The sequence below is a fragment of the Danio rerio genome, chromosome 3 (assembly GCF_052040795.2).
Source record: "Danio rerio strain M-AB ecotype USA chromosome 3, GRCz13ab, whole genome shotgun sequence".
Lineage (NCBI taxonomy): Eukaryota > Metazoa > Chordata > Actinopteri > Cypriniformes > Danionidae > Danio > Danio rerio.
In genome coordinates, this window is record NC_141023.1 from 3,933,775 (window position 1) to 3,956,500 (window position 22,726).

The window sequence follows — 22,726 nt, forward strand, 5'->3', positions numbered from 1 at the left end:
AAAAACCAGTCATTTATTGGTCACACTTTGCAATAAGCTGTGTGCGGGGTCTTGGGGGTAATCTCCATGCCGTACCTAGCAAGATGCCGCCCTGGGGCGATCACCTATACTGCCCATAACTAAATCTGCTACGGACTATAACATCCTATTGAAAGTCAATAATTGTATTTTCAGTTTTCTAATCTTCTTGAGTGTTCAACAAAAGAATTAAACTAAAAAAGGTTTGGATCAGGTGAAGGATGAGATGACAGAAAGAACATTTTTAGATGAACTGTCCCGTTAGGAGAGTAGATAATTCACTGAATGCCTCACACAATGATAAAACACACATCTTTACACTCAGCTTTTTGCATTACTCCGTGAACATCATCATTTAACTCAAGTGTTGTTAAATTCACCATGTTCTGATGAACGACTGCGCGGTTGATGTAGAGACTCTCCAGCAGGCCAGAGGGAACGCTCAGCTCCTCGTTTTCAGCATAAAGAGCCACACTGATGGCCTCGCTGAAATGCTGAAGCGCCCGCGTCCAGTCGCGCTCCGCAAACACAGCGTTTCCCTCCTCCAGGAGATCACACACCAGCTGGACCACAAACCCCTGAACACACACACACACACACACACACACACACACACACACAGACACACAGACACACAGACACACAGAAATGAGACAAACAATCTGGAGAATACTTTAATATCTGTAATAATTAAAAAAAAAACTCTTATTAGCTGATGAGCATTCTGAGGTGTTTGGTTATTGTCAGATAAAGGCACAGCTAAAGTAGTTCCTGCAGGTTTTGAGAGCATTACAGCTCCATATTACACTGCTGAATGATTAGAGATATTTGGCAGCTACAGCAGTCAAAAATCACATCAACACACAACAGAAGGCTTTGGACGAGATGTGTGAGAAATCAGAGCTACACACAGGACATGTTTGAGGAGGACAAAAACCTGACAAAAGTCTCAAATAAAATATAAGTCTTTGTTTGTTGTGAATACACGCCCTCTAGTGGCCAAGACTACACAATGTGCCTTTAAACAGCTCAAGATATCAGGAATAAATACATTTAAGCTATTCTCTGGAAACAAAATGTGAATTTGTCTGTATTGTGGCAAGGTCTGAGTGCAAAATATTTCCAAACCTCATAGCCTTGAGGGTCTGGATATGGTAGAGAAGATCTGTAGACACAAAAACAAAAATAATTGATTATAAACAGTCAGCAGGAGGGAATGATGCTTAAAATGATAGATCACTGCTCCTCAAAGAGTTTGTTTACCTCTATAAAATCTATTCATACATTTATCCAATTACAAACTTGACTCAATTAACCAAGTTATGCATAAATTACAGCCAAACCACGATAGCGACTGACTGAATGTATGATGTCAACAATCAAAGACATATGAAGCATATTCAGAGACTGTGTTTCCCATAGACCTGAGTGGCAAACTATTTTTTAGGCTGACAAGAAACATTTAGGGTATTATTAGAATGTCTTTGTGTGCTCCTTTATTTAGTTTATTTATATTCTTTTACACTATATATGGGATTGTTGAATTGTTTTGTAAATTCTAAGTCAAAAGCTTTGTGTACCACATATCAGAAAAGTCAGATAAAAAAACAGTCACAGAAGGGTAAAGCAGGTCTCTGTGCAGTAAAATAGTGCAGTATTTATTATCTGTCATACTTGATGAAGCTCAGCGCTCTCCGAATCTTCTCCTGCCGTTTCTGCCGCTCAGCGCTCATGTTTGACCATCACACAGCTGAAAAACAAACACACACACATCAGCAGACGTTCATGTTTACCAGCTGTTCGGTCTCAAACACACTCACATGCCTTCAGTGCACTGGGTTCACAAGTACATTCACAAGTTCACAGACCATAAAATATAATAACCCTAAAATAAAACTTAAAACCAGGCTGGTGTTTTGGCCAGTTCCAGGCTGGAATGACCAGCTAAAATTAGCTTAGCCAGGCTGAAAAATGCCTAAACACTTCTAAACCAGCCTGGTTAACCAGTTCAAATCAGCCAATCAACATTTTCAGCAGGGAATGCATTCAAGGGTGTAAACTATTTTCCCATGAAGGAGCAGTTTATTTATAAAGCAGTAGGAATGTAAAGATGAACCACAAACTTAAGTTGAAAATCTGGTTGAGATGTCAAACAAAAGACAATACAGCTGGAGTAAGAGCTTATATGAATCTCTGAGGGGAACTGACTGTCTTTAGAAAAGTTTCCCTGGTTTTTCTGAAACATATTAAAGCATTAGCTCACCCTGGAATTAAAACTGTCATTGCTTTACGCACATTTGATCATCTTCACAACAAAAATTAAGACATTTTAAATGAAACCCTCTCTGACCTTCCCTAGAAAAGGAGCCAAAAAAGCATTGGCAAAATATTCAGAGTGTCTTCAGTGGTTCAACTGTGACCATATGAAGATGCAGAAACACTATTGTAAAAAAAAATGCCTGTAGAAATTACTCTGTAAGTTATCCTGTGTGTGTTTATTATGTATTGCCATTATTGCACAGTACTGTAGTAAACATACACTCTGATCTGATGTGCGAGAAACTGGCAAACAGTTGTCTTTACAGTTTTGGGGGGAGATTTATGCACCAGTGTTCGTAGGGCTTTGTATGATTACAGATTGAACCACTGAAGACTCACTGAATTATATTTTTTGTATTTATCTGGACTTTGAGCATTTTGGGACCGTTATGGAGGATGAGGGAGCTCTCTGATTTAATCTAAAACATCTTAAAATGAGGTTTTGAAGATGAATGAAGGTCTCTGGGGATTTAAACTGCATGAGGGTGGGAAATTAATGACAAATTACCATTATTGAATGCACACTAAATTCATTAATGTCAGGAAATACATGGTTTATTTAAAAGGATATTTAATTAATCATCAAAACAAAGAAATTAAGACACAAATAAAAAAAAAAAAATATTCTTGAGGTTTTAAGTGGTGAAGTCAAACAGATTTAAATTTCATTTCAATAAGATAAATTTTATTTTAATATGAGGGTTAAAAACAATAATATAAGTGTCCTCAGGTGGTTATTGGAGTTAAATAAATCATTTGGCTAATGCTAACCCTATACTCTTGTTCTCACACCTTTTCATATGTTGTATTTGAGAGTTTGTCAGGTTTTTGTCCTCAAACTGCACCTGTGTGTAGCACTAGTTTCTCACACATCTCCCCCAAAGCCTTCTGTAGTGTGATGATGCATGGAGCTGTAATGCACTCAAAACCTGCCAGAACTACTTTAGCTGCGTGTTTATCTGAAAATACCCGAACACCTTAGAGCTGGGTTGTCAAACTCAATTTCTTAAGGGCCGCAGCCCAGAAAAGTTTAGTTCCAACCCTAATTAAACACACCTGATCAAACTAATTGAGTCCTTCAGGCTTGTTTGAAACCTACAGGTAAGTGTTTTGGAGCAGGGTTGGAACTAAACTGCGCAGGGCTGCGGCCCTCCAGGAATTGAGTTTGACATCCCTGCCTTAAGCCTGGTTTATACTTCTGCGTCAAGTGACTGGCGTAACCCACAGCGCATGCAACGCGTGTGGCTGTGCATTTATACTTCTGCTGCTGTCTCTGTTGGTCTGCATTAACACTTCTGAAACACTAGTTGGCAGTAAGGTGTAAATGTTCCTCTGTGTCGAGTTTCTTCGCTGCTTTTTTGGCTTTTCCTGAACACTTCCGGGATGTACAAGTGACTCAAACTCGCTCATTTTGAGGCAGGAACCTGCGGACGTGCAACAACTTTAACTATGAGGTAAACACAAAGCAAAACTTTACATCCAGAGCTCCTTCACGGGAATTCACGAAACAATCGCTACATTGGGTTCACGACATTCGCGCGGCTCTCGGTCCCGCCCAGACTCGTCAGCGTTACCAAGCCGACCAATCACAGAGCTGCGCTACGCGTTGTTGCGACTTGTAGTTAAATTTTTTGAGAGGTGCACGTCAGTGACGGCGACGGCGAAGGGCTATGCGTCAGCGCCATAGCATACGCTGGCGTTTGACGCAGAAGTATAAATCAGCCTTTAGAGTGATCATCAGCCAATCAGAATCAAATATGACTCATTCATTTATACATGCATCAATCTAACAATTATCAGTATGAAACCCAATGGAATTAATTAATTCTTTTTGAATTCATTTGAATTTATGACTTGTGATTGTTCAAAAGTAGTCAAAAGCCTTGACACTTAAATTTTTTTCTAAAAATACTAAAACACAAATATAACTCTTCGCTTACCCACCACAGAATACATTTATTTTACATGAATAAACAATCATCACATCAGTGGTCATTGTTTCCTGTGCTGTGTATTATATAATGTGCGGTTAATATCACAATATTAGCCTATATTTCACTAGTTATGTGCCCTCTCTCTTATGCTCCTGGTCAGTCATATGAGTTTAATTATATGCAGTGAATCATGTCATGTGGTGTTATTTCTGTTGCTGAGAGGGTAAAAACACATAAGAGAACAATGACAAAAGTGTTATTGATATTGAGGAAAAAAACATCTAATGCAAGTGAAGTTTAGAATAGGTGTTTTAAGGGACAATAACATATATACATTATAAAACAAAAAAGTGGAGGGATGGCCAAACATGTACAAACATTTTAAAATTAATAAATATATCTCTTTACAAATAAATACAATAAAAACATTAAAGCATTTGCAGGTCACTTCACTATAGTTTCCACTGTACTTACTGAAATAATGTGCAAATAATATGTTTGCACTCTTAACTGTGTATTTAGTGTTCATGGTAGTGTTTTATTTATATATCATGGTGTACGGTTGAAGTCAGAATTATTAGTCCTCCTGTTAAATTTTAACTCTTTTAAATTTTTTAAATTTTAATTTTTTTCAAAATTTCAGTTATATTTTTCAGCACATTTTTAAACATAATAGTTTTAATAACTCATTTCTAATAACTCATTTCTTTTATGTTTGCCATGATGACAGCACATAATATCTGACTAGATATTGATCAAGACATTAGCATTCGGCTTAAAGAGACACTTAAAGGCTTAACTAGGTTAATTAGGGTAAAGTTAGGGTAATTAGGCAAGTTATTGTATAACAGTGGTTTGTTCTGGAGACAATCAGAAAATAATATCCTTAAGGGGGCTAATAATATTGACAATTAAAATGGTTTTAAAAACTAAAAACTGCTTTTATTCTAGTCGAAATCAAACGAATAAGACTTTCTCCAGAAGAAAAAATATTATAAGAAATACTGTGAAAAAATCCTGAAACTGTTCAACATCATTAATATTTGAAAAAGAAAAACATTCACAAGAGGACGAATAATTTTGACATTATCATTTAAATATAATTTTCACAATACGAGATATTGATATATGTTCTCATAATACCCAGAACTTTAAAAAAAAGTGTTAACGTTGTAATGCAAGTTGTAATGTAATTGTTGTAATGCAATAATGCTGGAAACTCGTACATTATTCACTGTAAAAAAAAAAAAAAGTTGGGTTCCACACCTTTGATTTGTGTTGGGACAACATGAAGAATTAACTTGTTCGATTTTACAAATTTAAGTGGATTGAACATAAAAGAATGAAGTTGTTTCTTAAAAATACTCAAGAATTGTGTTGATTCAGCTCAATTTAAATAAGTAGTTTTAACACGCAGCAAACATAATTTTATGAGTGTTCAGTCCTTCAACAATCTCACTACACATACTTTCCTCCTCTTTCCGCCTGGCTGGAATCTTCACATTACTCCTGTTATCTCAAAGCCCAGCTAGATTAATGGTGGCATTGACCCACACAGCTTATCTTACAAATAAAAAAGGCATTTTCTGTAAACGTGCTCACTGCACTCAGAGACCGTTAGCTATTGAGCAACATCTGGCTCACTCACTGCATATTTTGCTGTATCGTGGTTCCCCAATAAATGAATTTAATGGAAATACCATAAAGTTGTTGGAAATTATTTTTAAAAACTTGGCCCCAACGTACTCATTAATTGTCAATTGAAGTTTTTGTACATCATTGCTTTCCTTTTAACCACTAATATTTTTTGGCATTTCTCAAAAAAAAAAAAAAAAAAAAGTCTAAATAAATTGCTAATTCTGAACTTTAGTTTTTAAACTGAGATTTGGTCATTTGTTAACAATTTTCTGAGAAATGGCTAAAAACAGTGATTCAAATGAAAGCAGTGAAATATGAAGACTTTACATGACAATTAATGTGTGATTTGGGGAATAATTTAGTTAATTAAATTGTCTTTTAAAGTGTCATAAAAGGAGGGTATACATGATCATTATACACTGAACGACATATTAGTGAGAGTTTACTGTAAAAGTTTTCTGCAATACGAATAAAATATATTTTTAATTATTATTATATTATTATTATTATTATAAAATTAATAAAAATAAAACATGCCTTTTGGATTTTTTCAACTTTTTGAGAAATTAGTAAAAAAAAAAAATTATAAAAAAAGCAATGTAGTATAAATATTTTTACTGACAATAATGAGTAATTTGGGGTCAAACCATAATCCTTAATAGAGTCTTTTGAAATGACATTAAAGGATTTACTTATTGTCCGGGGATATAAAATATCCTGAAATACATATTACTGAGTTTTCTGTAAATAATGGTAAAAACGTTTCATAATTTTTGTTCTAATCAAAGAAACAAAGAGACTCTGCAAATTACAAATTTAGGTTTTGTTTATTTTGTTATACTTGAAACCTTTAGCCACAACTGAAAAATGCATATAAATACATGGTTGAAAATACACAACACAATAACTTAGCGTGAACTAAATTAACAAACAAATAAATAATCATTTACTAATAAATAATCATTTAAATAAATAATTTACTAAAAAAGTGTGAGACAGTGGTTAGCATGGTTGCCTCACAGCAAAAAGGTCACTGGTTCAAGTCCCGGCTGGACCAGTTAGCATTTCTGTTTGGAGTTTGTATGTTCTCCCCATGTTGGTGTGGGTTTCCTCCGGGTGCTCCGGTTTCCCCCACAGTCCAAAACACAAAAAAAAAATTGCTCTGAACAAAAATCATTATGTCCATTACAAATGTAGGTTTTTGCTTTGTTTTCAATACTGGAAAACCCCTTTTCATCTTTAACTCTGAAACAACACAACTGAAACCTATATAAATATATAAATACATGACTGAAGATTTACAACTTGTTTTTATAATGCACTTTAAGCATAAACAACATCATACTAAAACTTTAATAAGATACTAAAAGTTCAGCTTGGTCACTCCTTTCACACTTTTAATAAGATGAGGCCAGCACAGATTAAGTGTTGATGATGCTATTTCTAACATATACAAGTTGAAAATATTATAAAAATACCACAAAAACCTAGCTCACTACTCATACAGCATTATTTTATTCATTTTCAGCTTATTCCCTTTATTAATCTGGGGTCGCCACAGCAGAATGAACCACCAACTTATCAAGCATATGTTTTACACAGCAAATGCCCTTCCAGCTGCAACCCAGTACTGGGAAACATCCATACACACTCATTCACACACATGCACTACAGCCAGTTTAGCTTATTCAATTCCCCTATGGCGCATATGTTTGGACAGAACACCTAGAGTAAACCCACACCAACACAGGGAGAACATGCAAACTCCACACAAAAATGCCAACTGATGCAGTCCAGGCTCAAACCAGCAAGCTTCTTGGTGTAAGGCAATCGTGTTATTCACTGCCCACCCTCATACATACAGCATTATTAATAATTTTATTATCTTAATTATTGATGATGTGTTTTTTTTACCCTGTGGGGGTTGGGGTGACTTTTAATGGACAGAACAGTCAATGCACAAACCCCTTACCCCAACAGTTAACACTATTATTCATTTATTTCTATAATGCTGTCTTGTTGATAAATTTTTTTGTGATTATTTAAGAAGTAAAAAAAATAGCTATTCAAAGGAAAACAGTGAAGTATAAAGATTTAATTGACAACAACCAATAATTTGGGACCAAAACTATGATCCTTAAGCTATTACGCCCCTCGCTGCTGGAATCAGCTTCCAGAAATGATCAGATGTGCTCCGACATTAGGCCCGTTCAAATCAACACTGTGAACAGATCTGTTTAACTGTGCCTTTATTGTATGAGCACTGTGCTATATGTCCCACAGATCGCACTATTGTCTCTCTTTTTTTTTCATTCTTTTGTAACCTGTTTAAACACATTTAATCTGTTTTAATCATTATTATTTGCTTTTATTTTTCTTATACTTGTCTCTTTTATTCCTGTTTATGTAAAGCACTTTGAATTGTCACTGTGTATGAAATATGCTATAGAAATAAACTTGCCTTGCTAATAGACTTAAAGAGTTAATTTTTTTGCCCCGGGGTGCACATGATCAATACACTAAATTACAAAGTAAAATAATGGTTAAAAATGTAGTATACTTTTTAAGTTTTCTTTTTATACTGGAAAACCCCTTTTCATTTTTAACCCTGTTACATCAGCCACAAGTGAAATCTTCATTTAAATACTTGGTTAAAATGTACAATGCAGAAACTTATAAATGTCCTTTGACCGAATTACACCAAAACCCAGCTTACACACGAGTATAATACGTATAAAACATAGTTTAAACACACAAACAAACAAACAAACAAACAAACGTCATGTGACACATTGATGAAAAAAACAGCTCTACAAACAAACTAACAAACAAATGTCATTTGACCCAATGAAACCAAAACCCAGCTTACACACACGAGTATAATACGTCTAAAAACATATTTTAAACACACACACACACACACACACACACACACACACACAAACAAACAAACGTCATTTGACACAATGGCACAAAAAACAGCTCTCACATATGTTTAAATGAGTTTAAAACAGATTTAAACCACACAAACACACAGACACACAAACAAATGTCCTTTGACCCAATGAAACCAAAACTCAGCTTACACATGAGTATAATACGTCTAAAAACATATTTTAAACACACACACACACACACACACACACACACACACACACACACAAACAAACAAATGTCTTTTGACTCAAATGACACAAAAAATTACACAAAATTCTATCTCACTACACATACAGTATTATTTTCATCATTAGTATGATCATAACTATTAATATTATGAAGCATGCTCTCTGTAATGCTGTCTATGAAGGTTGCAGAGCATAAATCTGAAACACGCCCAAACTATTTTGACTTCACTTCCTTCCAGTTTCTGCAAAAACGAAACCGAAGGAGCTGTAAATAAATAAACACAAGACAATCCAACAGTCCACAGACTCAGAGTCCAGACACAAACACTGAATCAGACTAACGCTGAAGTCGAGTCAGATCATCGCGGTGAAGCCAGAAAGTTTCCAGACAGACTCAAACTCACCTGTAAATCCGCCTTTCCTCCGAGTCTCGCTGGTTTTCAGCTGTTGGTTCGTGTATAAAACATTTAGGAGAATGCCTGACACTTTATTAAACGTTAAAACTCATGATATTTGTTAATTTAATGAGCTGACACTGCACCGCTCCGTTAATGTGAACCCGACCAGTGTTTCCAGCTGATAACCGATTTTCTTCCACATGGTGTGCGCGCGCCTGATCCTGCAGGGGGCGCGCGCGGTGGAATCCATTCAACGGAATTCCAAAGGTTATTTTTCATATTAATTTCTTGAGTTAATATTCGGCACACATTTTTAAAGCAACCATAATAATTATCATATAATATGCTTTTTGTTTCGTGTAAAATTCCATATTAGCGGATAGACACATAACTGATTGGGTCATAACTGTCAGCGCTGAGAAAAGTAACACAAGTCATGTGACAGTGACGTCCCGAAAGCGCTTAACGTCCCGATAAAAATAATGAATTACTCTATTTATTTATTCATTTAATTATTTAATTATTCACATTTTTATTACCTTAATTTATACAACAATGAAAGTTAAAAAGTATTTACAAAAACAATGTACATTAATAGACAAAAAGTAAAAAAAACTATGTAGTTTTCCCACTTTTATTTTTGTTTTATTTACCAAATAAACGTAGTTGCTTATTTCTATTAAAATAAGTAAAATCATTTTTACACTGCTTATTTAAACTTGTGAATGATAAAATATTTGAAGTCTTTCAATTATTATTTATTATTTTTTGTTGCCAACAGTATGACTAATATTTTGTACATAATTTTATTGTATAATAATTATTATTATCTATAAATATTGTATAATGATATCGTTCTTGCTCTAAAATAAAAAAAAAAACATTGCCATTTAAATATTTAAATAATGATGAAACACACATTGGCCTGTTCTTTAGTAACCTGTAACCATTGGCATCCATAGTATTTTTTTTTCTATTATGGAAGTATATTTGCTGGAGGTTTTGAGTAAACAATCCTCTTAAGTTTGCTTTCATAGAGTCCTCCTTGAGTTTTAGATTTCTTCAGTCAGACTATAAGCCTTCACACATAATATTACACGGATTCAGACTACATTATTAAAGATTAAATATGACAAAAACAACATTTAGAAACTATATAAAACATTAGCAAATTACGCCTGTAAAACAAAACATCATAAAATTCACATTAAATAAAATGGACCACGTCAAAACTCCAAGTCCCATGATGCCCTGCGTGCCCGCTCTCTGCGTCATCAGCGCGAGCGGGAGGAAGGATTCGTAACAAATACATCTGCCTCCAGAAAGCACATTAAACACCACTTGTAAGTATAAATATACTATTTTTACGAGACATTTGTTCCGGGAACTGGTGTATGATGGCTGTAAACAGACGGAGTGACTTAAAATCTGTTGTGTGTGTTGATCACGTGTGTGAATGAGCACGTTCATAGAAATGTTATCTGGCATAACCATGAACAACAGCGCCTAAAAAATAAACAAGTAAAGGATTTATGTGGGATAAGTTCATATATGCACTTTAATAATAAAATAACAGGGCTAGAAATCCCAGATGAATACACCTCATTAAACACATAGACATCACTCATATGCAGCAGGTTAACTATGTTTATATACAGTCACTTTAATTAATCAGTAACTAATAACTTTTACCAAGTAAAGTTATCAGTAACTAATAAAGTTATGGTAATTAATCACCTTAATTTTTCAGATTTTGATTGTAATGCGATAATGTGCTTCTTTTGTAAAGCTGCTTTGAAACAATGACTGTGAAAAGCGTTATAAAAATAAACTTGAATTGAATATAAATGGATAATAAAAAATAGTTCATAGATATCATAAAGATTTCTGTTGATTTATTTATTACCAAGTGCAACGATTGCAGTTTTTCTGAAATGCTATGTTCAAATATGTAAATTCATTACAGGATAATTACATTCAACATCTATAACTTCTTTCATTTTGAGCATTATAAACTCTAGATGATGGACAGTAAAGCCCAAAGGGTCTTCATTACAAAGATATCTAAACTGAGAATGTAGACCAAATTATTTAGCAACTGTTAGATGTGGGGGGACACCCGGAGGAAACCCATGCCATCATAGGGAGAACATGCAAACTCCACACAGAAATGCCAACTGACCCAGCCCAGGCTCAAACTAGTGACCTTCTTGCTGTGAGGCTACAGTGCTAACCACTGCACCACCACAGAAGGAGATATAATCTCAAACTTTTAAACAGAAATCTGAAACCCACGAGACAATTGACTTTCAAGACTTGTGTTTTCTAGGTTCTTACAAGAATTTTTTCCCTTGTTTGTATATGAAAAAAACGAATATTGAACAGTCAAATTTTTTCTCGTCACTTTTGCATGCATAACTCTGTCTATTTTTACTTTAGCATTAAACTGGCTATTTTTAAGCAATGGTTAAAGCCAGGTTTAATTGCGTAATTTTGTTGGCATAATAAAATTGAAAGCTCCTTACAGAGTGTAGCAGGGAAGTGACGCTGACAACAGGGGTGAGGATCAAATGCAGGTTTATTAGAATGGTCAGGCAAGCAATGGTCAACACAGGGGCAAACAGATGTGTGCGGGCAATCCAGAATCATAGTCAATAGGCAGGCAGATGCTCAGAGGCAGGCAGCACATAGGATTAAACAAATAAACGAGGCGAGGATCAAAACACGGCAAAGCAAGAGTAGTGTCACAAACAGTAGACAAGACTCAGCAACTGTGTCTTTGAGAGGTGTGTATATACTCGGTGTTATCAATCCAATAGCAGCTTCAGCTGTAAGTGTCTAATCAATGGTGACTTGGAGCAGGTGAGTGCGTGTGTTGCATGACTGGGATCTTTAGTCCATAAACCGGCAGATTTGTAGTTCATGTGAATGTTTTCCAGCGATCTGTGGTTGTTAGATCACTGGTGAGCCGGATTTTGGTTTTCATTTTAAAATCACTTTGTAAATCAGAAAATAAAAGTACAATTTCACAACATTTCAGCCATGTTAATATATAAATATTGTGAATTTTGCACTTTATAAACAAATTCCTCAATCAGTTGGTTGATGCAATTAACACTAAAATTGAGGGGGGGGGGGGTGACAGATGCAAATAAATAAGTCTTTAAATCACTATTTAAGGATTTGGTTGTCTTTTTTCACTAGTCTGAAACAGCATGTTATGAAATCTCTAAACTGAGTAAACTGACTCTCTATTTATTTATTTATTGCCCTAATAATAAAATTAAGGGTAACACTACAATAAGATTGCATAAGTTACTATATTTACTAACTTGAACAAACAATGAACAACACATTTTTCACAATATTTATTTATCCTTGTTAATGTTAAATGTAAAACTAGATTGATGTTGCGGAAAAAAAAAATTAAATAGATTAAGATTTAAAAAACTACTACTACTATCACATTTTGTTCTCCATTTTTTGTTAGCCAAATATGTCAGCATGATGCTATGATGATCATTATCCTAAATTGCCATATGATTTCAGTGTTAAAAACTGCTTTGTTTTTTAATAGTGCATAAATATTTCCATTCATCCACTAGTGCACAATATTTCCATTCATCCACTAATCTCAAAAATAGTCAAAAGTATTAGTTTCCACTAAATATCAGTGTTTTATTATGATTTAGTCTTGTTTATTCTTGGTTCATGTTAGTACATACAACAACTAAATCTAACTAATTCAACTTTATTGTAAAGTGTGACTAAATTAAGTGTTTAATTCCAATGTTATACTGTTTTCCTGCCTTACAATTCACATGAACAGTTGTTTAAATCTCTCTTTAAGTGAACATATATAGCTGGTTAATTCTTATGTGCTTTTCTGTGTTGTTTAGCTGGAGTCAGAATGGCATCTGATGATGTGGCAAACCTGGCAGACTCGCTGGCCAAGACTCAAGTGAATGAAGGAGAGCTAAGCTATAAAGGAAAGGGCCTTAAACTGGACAACGCTCAGTCTGGTGAGCTCAAACACACTGCTTTAAACACACGATTATCATCTGATGCTCATGTTGGCTTAATAAACTCAGGAGAACAGGATCGGTTCAGAGTTGATAAAACTCAGGCTTTGTTGGTTCCACAAAACTTAACTCTGGATTTTATGCAGATAAATGTGAGGCATCTTTTACTCTTTATCCAAACTTTTATTTTGGATATGATTAATCTTTGCCCAGCACTAAAATAATTCATTTAAAACATCTATGAAGCCAGATGAAAAGAGCTGTTCATGAACGAGAGCTAAAAGAAAATATATTACTCTATTAGTGCAGGTGAAGATAGCTTGAGTAGATGATTTTTTGGAGCTTTTATTATCATTTGGTTGTAATTATTTTGTAAGCATTAGATGTAATATTTATTGTGCATTTAAAGAGCCTGATGTGTTGACAGATAGAAGGTCAAACAAACCTTTTGACCGCCTATGATTGTGTGACCGGGTGAATGTGTCATCATGTCCTAAACATTGGACTGAGAACATATTGAGAAGAACTGTAGGACCTGTACTGTTTAATTTATTTTGTTGGGTACTTCTTGTTTATGCCAAAGCCAAATAATAAATGGACTGGCAACAAGTTGGACAAGGTTTTTGTCATTTTATTTTAAGCAAAGTAAACGTGTCAGAAACAAAATGTAGTTATTGTATTTATGAACACAAACAAGCAATGAACAATACATTTATTACAGTATTTATTCATCCTTATTAATGTTAAATGTAAGACTGGAGTGATGCATTAAAAAGATTTTTAAAAATGTATTAATCATCTGTTATTTTAATGCATCAGCGCATACAAATACACCCTCAGCTATAAAGTAGGGAAAAATGGAAATATACAGTAAACAGGATAATAGAGTCAGGCAGAGTTTGTGTAGTTCTTTTCAAGCAAAGTAAACATGCGTCAGAAACACGAGTGAAGAAAAGCCATGAAATTGTGTATATAAAGACTCAAAATTTACATGTAATCCTTGTTTCAAAAGCTTTATCTTCTGATTAAAACAAGTTAAACTTGTTTATATTGCAGCTATCAATAAATGTGTATCCAATTAAACAAAAAAAAAACAACAACCATAAAACAACTCGAGCATAACCAGAACATAACCTAAAATAGCCAAACCATTACTTAACCATAACCAGAACATAACCTGAGAATAACCAAACAATAACTTGAACATAATCAAAACATAACCTGACAATAACCGAACCATACCTTGGACATAACCAGAACATAACCTGAGAATAACCAAACAATAACTTGAACATAACAGGAAACATAACAAAATATCCTGAAGATAACTTGATCACTCTTAAAATAACCAGAAATAAAACTTAAACAAAAAACCTAATCATAACCAGAACATAAGCTGAAAATAATCAAACAATAACAAGAATATAATTAGAAAATAACCTGAGAATAACCAAACCATAACTTGGACATAACCAGAAGATAATCTGGAAATAACCAAACCATAACCTGATCATAACCAGAACATAACCTGAAAATAACTAAACCATAAACAGAACATAACCAGAACATAACCAGAACATAACCTGAAAATAACCAAAACTATAACATGAACATTACAACATAACCTGAAGATAACTTGATCATGCTCTGAGAATAACCAGAAATATAACCTGAACATAACCTGGATATGTTTTTGAACATGTCCAAAAATGTAATCTGAGCAGAACAAGAAACTGACATAACCGAAACCATAGCTAGAAGCATAGCCTGAACAAAATAAACAAACTAAACTGGAGCATTACCAGAAACAAAACCAGAATATACCCTGCCTCAACTAGCCATGCAGCACATGTGGACAAGTAATTAAAGCAGAGCTACAGTTTAGTTTGTATTGATACAAACTAAACTGAAACTCACCAGGCTAATCCAGCTTCATGATACAGGCCCCAGATGTCTTTATAAAAGAGATGTGCTGTTGTGTTGTGTCCAGTGGAGCAGATGGTGAAGGAGATAGGGGAGTTTGAGGGTCTGCGTGCACTCCGTCTAGAGGGAAACACCATCGGTGTGGAGGCGGCGCAGACCATCGCTAAAGCACTGGAGAACAAGAGCGACCTGCAGGTACTCACATCAACATCACATCTAAATCCAGGTTTACTTTATTTCTACACATGGGTAGACTAGGTTTACAGTGTTAGCTCACATTATTTACATTTCACAGACAGAAACCAGTATTCCTGTCAGAGAATCAGTCAAAGTAGTAGTTTTAAACTTCATCCAATCTCTTCTTTGCTGTATAACGGTGTTGGGTAGTGACTTTATTATTATTTTTATTTATTTAAGCTTTCAAAAGTGCAAAAATTCTTTGTAAAAGGATTATATGCTGCCTAGGAGTTTACTCATGTCTTCAGAAGCAGATCCATGTCTTTTTTTACCAAAAGTATCTCAGATTTTAATTACAAATGCACTTTTTTAATCGAAAACTCTCACAAATTTTGTCTGAAATATTACAATTAGATTATTTTCTGTCACATATTACTATTTATTGAGACTGATCATTTAAAGGGGAACTATTATGCAAAAATATGGAAAACCCATTAGCATAAACAGCCCTGAGTGAGAAGCAGCCATCCACCATTAGAGTTCTTATTCTGCCACTATGCTGACACAAAGGCATCTGTAGCTCTGCCCTCTTTTGAAAAGAGCACAATCTTATTTGCATTTAAAGCGAGTCACCAAAACACGACAATTAGGATCACAGGGTCAGATTCAGAGAGTGATACAACATTATGTGTGAGGTTTTTTGAGCTGAAACGTCACACACACACACACACTCTAGGGACATCAGAGACTTAATATACGTCTTGTAAAAACGTCTTGCAAATTCACCCAAAACAGGAACAAAATTAAAACATATGTCTGTTGTTTTTCCTCTATCTGTCAGTGCTGCCACTGGAGCGACATGTTTACAGGCCGTCTGCGAGCTGAGATTCCTCCAGCGCTAGTAAGAACACAAGAGCACTTAATGATTTAACTTGTCCTCTTTTAAAGCAGAGACTTTTGCGATCAGTAGTCAGATAATGGTGTGTATAACGAACATAACGGTGTTTCTGCAGGTTTCTCTGGGTGATGCGTTAATCTTAGCCGGAGCTCGACTGAAGGTTTTGGATCTGAGTGATAACGCTTTCGGTCCAGATGGTGTAAAAGGCATCGAGAAGCTGCTCAAGAGCGCCGCCTGCCACACCCTGCAGGAACTGCGGCTCAACAACTGCGGGATGGGCATCGGAGGCGGGAAGGTGGGCGAAGCATAATCAGTGCATTAGTGCCACCCTCTTTTTCTGATTAATACATGGAAGTGTTTTTTTCAGTTCAGTTTTGCCTGTAGGGATTTTATTTTAAATAAGATTAAATCAACTAGCTATGAGGTAAATTACAATGAATTATACTTAAATATATTAATACACAGATTACAATTGAAGGAGGTTACAGGTAATAGGATTGAGCGAATGTAGTTAGACGAAGTTTAAAAACTTCAACCTCCAAGAACATAGAGAATGATTTGAGTATGTGTATGTTTATTTGGTAAGATGTGGTAGATTTGGAAAGGATGGATTGCATGAATTATGGGAGTAACTTCTGTTAGACTGTAAACAATCATTGAAGCTTTTTTTTCCACTGTGGATATGAATTATTAGTAATGCAAACTCATTAACCTCATTTGCTTCAGTCATTTTAAATTTAGGTTCCCAAAAGCAGAAGTCGGCTCCTAGCTCTCTGCAGCTCTCACATGGTCGCCCACTGAAGCTAAGCAGGGCTGCACCTGGTCAGTACCTGGATGGGAGACCACATGGGAAAGCTAGGTTGCTGCTGGAAAGGTGTCAGTGAGGCCAGCAGGGGGCGCTCAACCTGTGATCTGTGTGAGTCCTAATGCCCCAGTATAGTGACTGGGACTGTATACTGCTCAATGTGCGCTGTCTTTTAGATGAGACGTTTAACCGAGGTCCTGACTCTCTGTCGTTGTTAAAAATCCCAGGATGTCCTCCGAAAAAGAGTAGGGGTTTAACCCTGGCATCCTGGCCAAAACCTGCCCCATGGCCTCTGTCCATCATGGCCTCCTAACCCTCCTTATATCATAATTGGCTTCATCACTCTGTCTCCTCTCCACCAATCAGCTGGTGTGTGGTGTGCAGTCTGGCACAAAATGGCTGCCGTCGTGTCATCCAGGTGGATGCTGCACACTGGTGGTGTATAAGGAAATTCCCCCATTGTGTAAAGCGCTTTGAGTGCCCAGAAAAGCGCTATATAAATGTAAGGAATTATTATTATTATTATAAGTGCAGTCATATAAAATGCATTAGACACAAAAAAAAATGCGCTCAAAAAAAAAACATTTTCCATGACATAATTGTGGAATTCCAGGAGTTTTCCTGGGAGACAGAACAATACGGGAGATGGGTCTGAAATACGAGAGACTCCAGGGAAAAACAGAAGTGTTGGTAGGTATGAATTAAACCCCTACTCTTTTTCGAAGAACATCCAGTAATTTTTCACAATCACAGAGAGTCAGGACCTCGGTTTAACATCCCATCTGAAAGACGGCGCTCACTGAGCAGCATAGAGTCCCCTTCACTATACTGGGGCATTAGGACCCACTCAGACCACAGGTGGGCGCCCCCTGCTGGCCTCAATAACACCACTTCCATCAGCAACCTAACTTTCCCATGTGGTCTCCCATCCAGGTACTGACCAGGCGCAGCCCTGCTTAGCTTTTTTGGGCGACAATGTGAGAGCTGCAGAGAGCTAGCTGCCTTCACTTTTAAGACCCATTTTCAAACTGTATTCTACATGTAAATTTAAGTAGTCTCCCTCTATAGACAAAACGCTAAAAAAAAAAAAATTATATATATATATATATATATATATATATAAATATATAAATATATATATATAAAAAAAAAAAATATATATATATATATATATATATATATATATATATAAATATATATATATATATATATATATATATATATATATATATATAAATATATAAATATATATATATAAATATATATATATATATATATATATATATATATATATATATATATATATATATATATATATATATATATATATATATATATAAATATATATATATATATATATATATATATATATATATATAAATATATATATATATATATATATATATATATATATATATATATATAAAGATATATAAAGATATATATATATATATATATTGTCAGAAATGTTGAGTTTTACAGAGCTAAAGGTGCATTCTGGACTGTTGTTTCTCTGGAAAAGTGTGTAATGTTGATCACCTGCTCCACAGATCTTGGCGGCGGCTCTGAGCGAGTGTCATCAGCAGTCCAGTGCTCTCGGCGCGCCCTTCAAGCTAAAAGTGTTCATCGCCGGCAGGAACAGACTGGAGAACGACGGAGCCACAGCACTCGCACAGGCCTTTCAGGTGCTCAGCCCTACCAGAAAACACATTCATTTCTCCTGATTCTCTTTCATTCATTCATTCATTCAGTCATCTTGTTTATCTTCTCCACTAAGGGGGACCTATTATGCAGATTCACTTTTATATAACATTATAATAGTATATAACCTGAGAATAACCAAACCATAGTACTATAATAATATAAGTTTAATTACATTAATTAAATCACTGTTATAAGGGGTTTAAACACAGATGTGTATCTGCAGAGTGTGAATACATCCAGCTTCTGATAGTAAAAATTAATTAATTCCATTTCTTATAATCAGACTTGATGGAAACAGTCTGCAGAAACACTTTGATTGACATTCCCTCTTTGTACATGGAATCAGATGGGGAAACCCCGCCCACTAGTGCCCGTCTCTCCCTAATTAGCATAAACAGCAGCCCTGAGTGAGAAGCAGCCGTCTGTCCATTAGCCATTAGTGTTCGAGCTGCTGTAGATAATGTCAGCATAGACTAAGAGGATTATAGATGTGGAGTTTTAGATGAAGCACAAATGAACAGCTACAGGAGCGACATAGACTGACACAAGCATGAAGCACACACTGATATTCACTTTTACACACTTGAATCTGAATCGAATCTACCACTATGCTGACACTCAGGCATTTGTAGCTCCGCCCTCTTTTGAAAAAAGAGCACAATTTTATTTGCATTGAAAGCGACAGTCACCCAAAAAATACAATTAAGATCAAAGTCTAAAAGGGTCAGTTTCAAAGCGTTATACAACATTATCTGTGTGCTATTTTGAGCTGAAACTTCACACACACACACACACACAGACACACACACACACACACACACATTCACACACTCTCTAGAGACATCAGAGACTTAATGTACATCTCGTAATAAGAGGTCTCCTTTAATGCACTGGTGTTGTTTCTCTCCTCAGCTGATGGGCAGTCTGGAGGAGGTGCACATGCCTCAGAACGGCATTAATTACCCAGGAGTCACAGCTTTAGCCACAGCCATGCAGCATAACCCTCAGCTCAGAGTCCTGAACCTCAACGACAACACCTTCACTAAAAAAGGAGCAATGGCCATGGCTCAGGTACACTCAGGACACAAGGCAAAACAAATATTCATGAAGGCTGTACACATTCACAGTACAAACTGCAGTGCGTTTCTGAAAACCATCATTAGCCAAGGTCACACGAACCGTCCTTACAAACAAAGTATGTTGATTTGGTGTTTTCCAAAGCCGTCGTTCCAACGAACATTCGCAAACTGCGCCGCAAACTTGTGCACTTGCAAATACACCTCAGCTGTAGTTAGAAACATTGTTCCTGGCTGTGTTCTATTCTGTTATCACCCCTATGCCCTAATCATTTAGAACATTCTAACATTTCCACTTGGAATTATAAATAAAGCATTAAGGTCATCTCTCTCAGGTGTAATTTGCTTTCGAATTATTTTTAAAGTTCAGTTTTAGTGATCTTTCATTCATTCATTTTCTTGTGGGCTTAGTCCCTTTATTAATCCAGGGTCGCCACAGCGGAATGAACCGTCAACAAGTTTTTACGCAGCGAATGCCCTTCCAGCCGCAACCCATCTCTGGGAAACACACACACACACATTCATACACACTCATACACTACGGACAATTTAGCCTACCCAATTCAATTCAGTTGTGCAATTCACAGTGAGGCAACAGCACTACCTACTGCGCCACTGCCTCGCCCTGTTTTAGTGATCTTCATATTGACAATTGTGCTCCCTTCGCAGTGCACTTTGAAAACATTGATGTCATTTTGAACACAGCCTCATGACGAAAGCTATAGGTGACCTATTATTTAAAAGCAGAATTTATGTTACATCTCCAAAGCTTGAGAAAACAAAAAAACACAGCATACGTTACTGCTTTCAATTTATAGAGGGTTATTTATTAAGTGTCTGTACTGTATATGCATGGGCCTGCTGGGTAGAACATTTCTGCTGTGGTTTGCATGTGTCAAATTGTAAAAGTAGACTTTTCAAACAATAAACAATATCCTACTTAATAATAATAATCATCATCATCATTAATATTATTATTAAAGTAGGATTGTTTTCATTTCCTAATAAATATTACATTTCATTTCTCAATAAACAGCCTCATTATTTATATATTTATATGATTTATATATGATATTAGAACAGTGTTAGCTTTTGTCAGTGGTTTTATGTTTTAGAATAGGATATGTAATGTTCTCAGTAATATTTGTAAAGAAAACACAGGCTCTATGTGCCGTTAACATATATTTCAGTTAATATGTAAGCAAAAGCATGTTTTTATCTAAACTAATATTGGATTTTATTTAAAATGCGTGTGCGTGTAAGACGATATAATTTGCACAAAAAAATCATGGGGTTCTTCTGTAAAGAAGTCATTCCTCCACCCAGTTAAAAGCGTCATTATGGGAGTTTTACGTTATAACTAACGTGGTCTAAGCGATGGATCTGCGACAGAGAAACTATGCGTTTTGGGCAACACTCATCACTACATCGTTTATTTCCCAAACAATGCATCGTGCTATGATAGTTCAGCTGCGAGTTAAGTCTTTGTTTAGGAAATGCGGCCCTGGTTTTTGACCCCTCACCTATAGAACCGTTTTTACAGCACACTACTGTTGCACACACTGACACACACATGCACACTCCAACACACAATAATAATCTGCTGCTTTATATGGTTTCAGCACTGAAATCACAATGTGCTCATCAGCCTTTTGACAAATTCGATGTTGCACATTATCTCGATCTCTATTAAGCCTATATGCCATACAGATAGCATTTATTATTATTACTATTGACTGCTAGGCAGGACATGATTGGTATAGGCTTTGCATTTTATTATTTAAATTGTATTATTATTATTATTATTAAACATTTATTTGGCTGCTTACATTAGTCCGATGTTTCTAACTAACTAAACTAATGTAGAGATCTGCGCGAGACTAAATTTTGAATCCCGCCCGCACCCGCCAGGTTTTAGCCTGAACCCGATCGTTCCCGCTTACATTCAGCATTTGTTGTCCCGCTGCCCGACTCGCCCCGTTTTCTACCCGCCGCGCCCGATCCCGCTAAAGAGCGGGGGGAGAACAAAACCGAAAACCACCCAGCTATACAGAGTCCAGACAGCCTGTAACAAGCTGTCTGTATAAACACACACACACACATAAGCACAAAGCACAAACACACACAGACAAAGCTCTCTCTCTCTCTCTCTCTTTCTCTCTCTCTCTTATTCGCGTGCGTGCACGCACTCACTCACTCACACACAAACACAAACACACACACACGCACACACACGCACACACACACACACACACACACAGGCAAAGCTCTCTCTCTCACATACACACACAGCAACAAACAAGCTAAACACAGCATCACGCTATTTCATTTACACACATACATACGCGTGCTCGCTCAGGAGTCGGGACAATATTGCTAGACGGGCTGCTCCTGTCCCAAATTAAACCCGTTACCGACCGCTCCCGCGCTTTATTCAGAAATTTATTTCCGCGCCGCAGAAATCTGGTCGGGTGCAGACCTCTAAACTAACGCTCTGCCCGTCTTTCTTTTCATTTTCCTAATTTTTAACAGCTTTGTTAAATTTCAGGACCTAAAATTGCAAACCTCTGCATTTTAATTCATTAATGTAAGCAGTTGTTAATTCAATGCATTATTTATTTTCAGTTTGACAAGCTTTTAGATTCAATACTATTGACATTGATTTTGTTCCATACACAAAATATAGGTT

The 22,726-nt window shown here is 35.8% G+C and overlaps 3 protein-coding genes and 1 long non-coding RNA gene across 14 annotated transcripts in view; 1 reads left to right on the forward strand and 3 right to left on the reverse strand.

Annotated features, from left to right (window-relative positions):
* The window catches only part of zc3h7ba (zinc finger CCCH-type containing 7Ba), a 42,752-nt gene extending 33,153 nt beyond the window's left edge, over positions 1-9,599 (reverse strand). For 4 of the 6 annotated variants that reach the window (XR_015479355.1, XR_015479356.1, XM_087241826.1 and 1 more), the window contains exons 1-4: positions 9,439-9,599; positions 1,693-1,768; positions 1,147-1,183; positions 399-596 (exon numbers count right to left, since the gene is read on the reverse strand). Coding sequence is in view for 4 of the 6 variants with exons in the window: in XM_087241826.1 (XP_087097952.1) it covers positions 399-596; positions 1,147-1,183; positions 1,693-1,751 (294 nt within the window). In the remaining 2 variants the exon portion in view is untranslated. 6 annotated transcript variants of the gene reach the window in all.
* Positions 1-22,726, reverse strand: part of myh9b (myosin, heavy chain 9b, non-muscle) — a 798,697-nt gene that overhangs the window by 483,318 nt on the left and 292,653 nt on the right. The gene's annotated exons all lie outside the window — the stretch shown is intronic.
* Positions 10,697-22,726, forward strand: part of rangap1a (RAN GTPase activating protein 1a) — a 28,366-nt gene continuing 16,336 nt past the window's right edge. For 2 of the 3 annotated variants that reach the window (XR_015480047.1, XR_015480048.1), the window contains exons 1-7: positions 10,697-10,775; positions 13,332-13,454; positions 15,445-15,572; positions 16,396-16,455; positions 16,568-16,747; positions 18,808-18,942; positions 19,874-20,032. Coding sequence is in view for 1 of the 3 variants with exons in the window: in NM_001076616.2 (NP_001070084.2) it covers positions 13,343-13,454; positions 15,445-15,572; positions 16,396-16,455; positions 16,568-16,747; positions 18,808-18,942; positions 19,874-20,032 (774 nt within the window). In the remaining 2 variants the exon portion in view is untranslated. 3 annotated transcript variants of the gene reach the window in all.
* On the reverse strand, positions 12,759-19,106 carry LOC147845427 (uncharacterized). The gene is made up of 3 exons (XR_015480348.1): positions 19,087-19,106; positions 14,873-15,037; positions 12,759-14,740 (listed from the first exon to the last, which is right to left on the reverse strand). It is a non-coding gene; the product is annotated as an uncharacterized LOC147845427 (long non-coding RNA).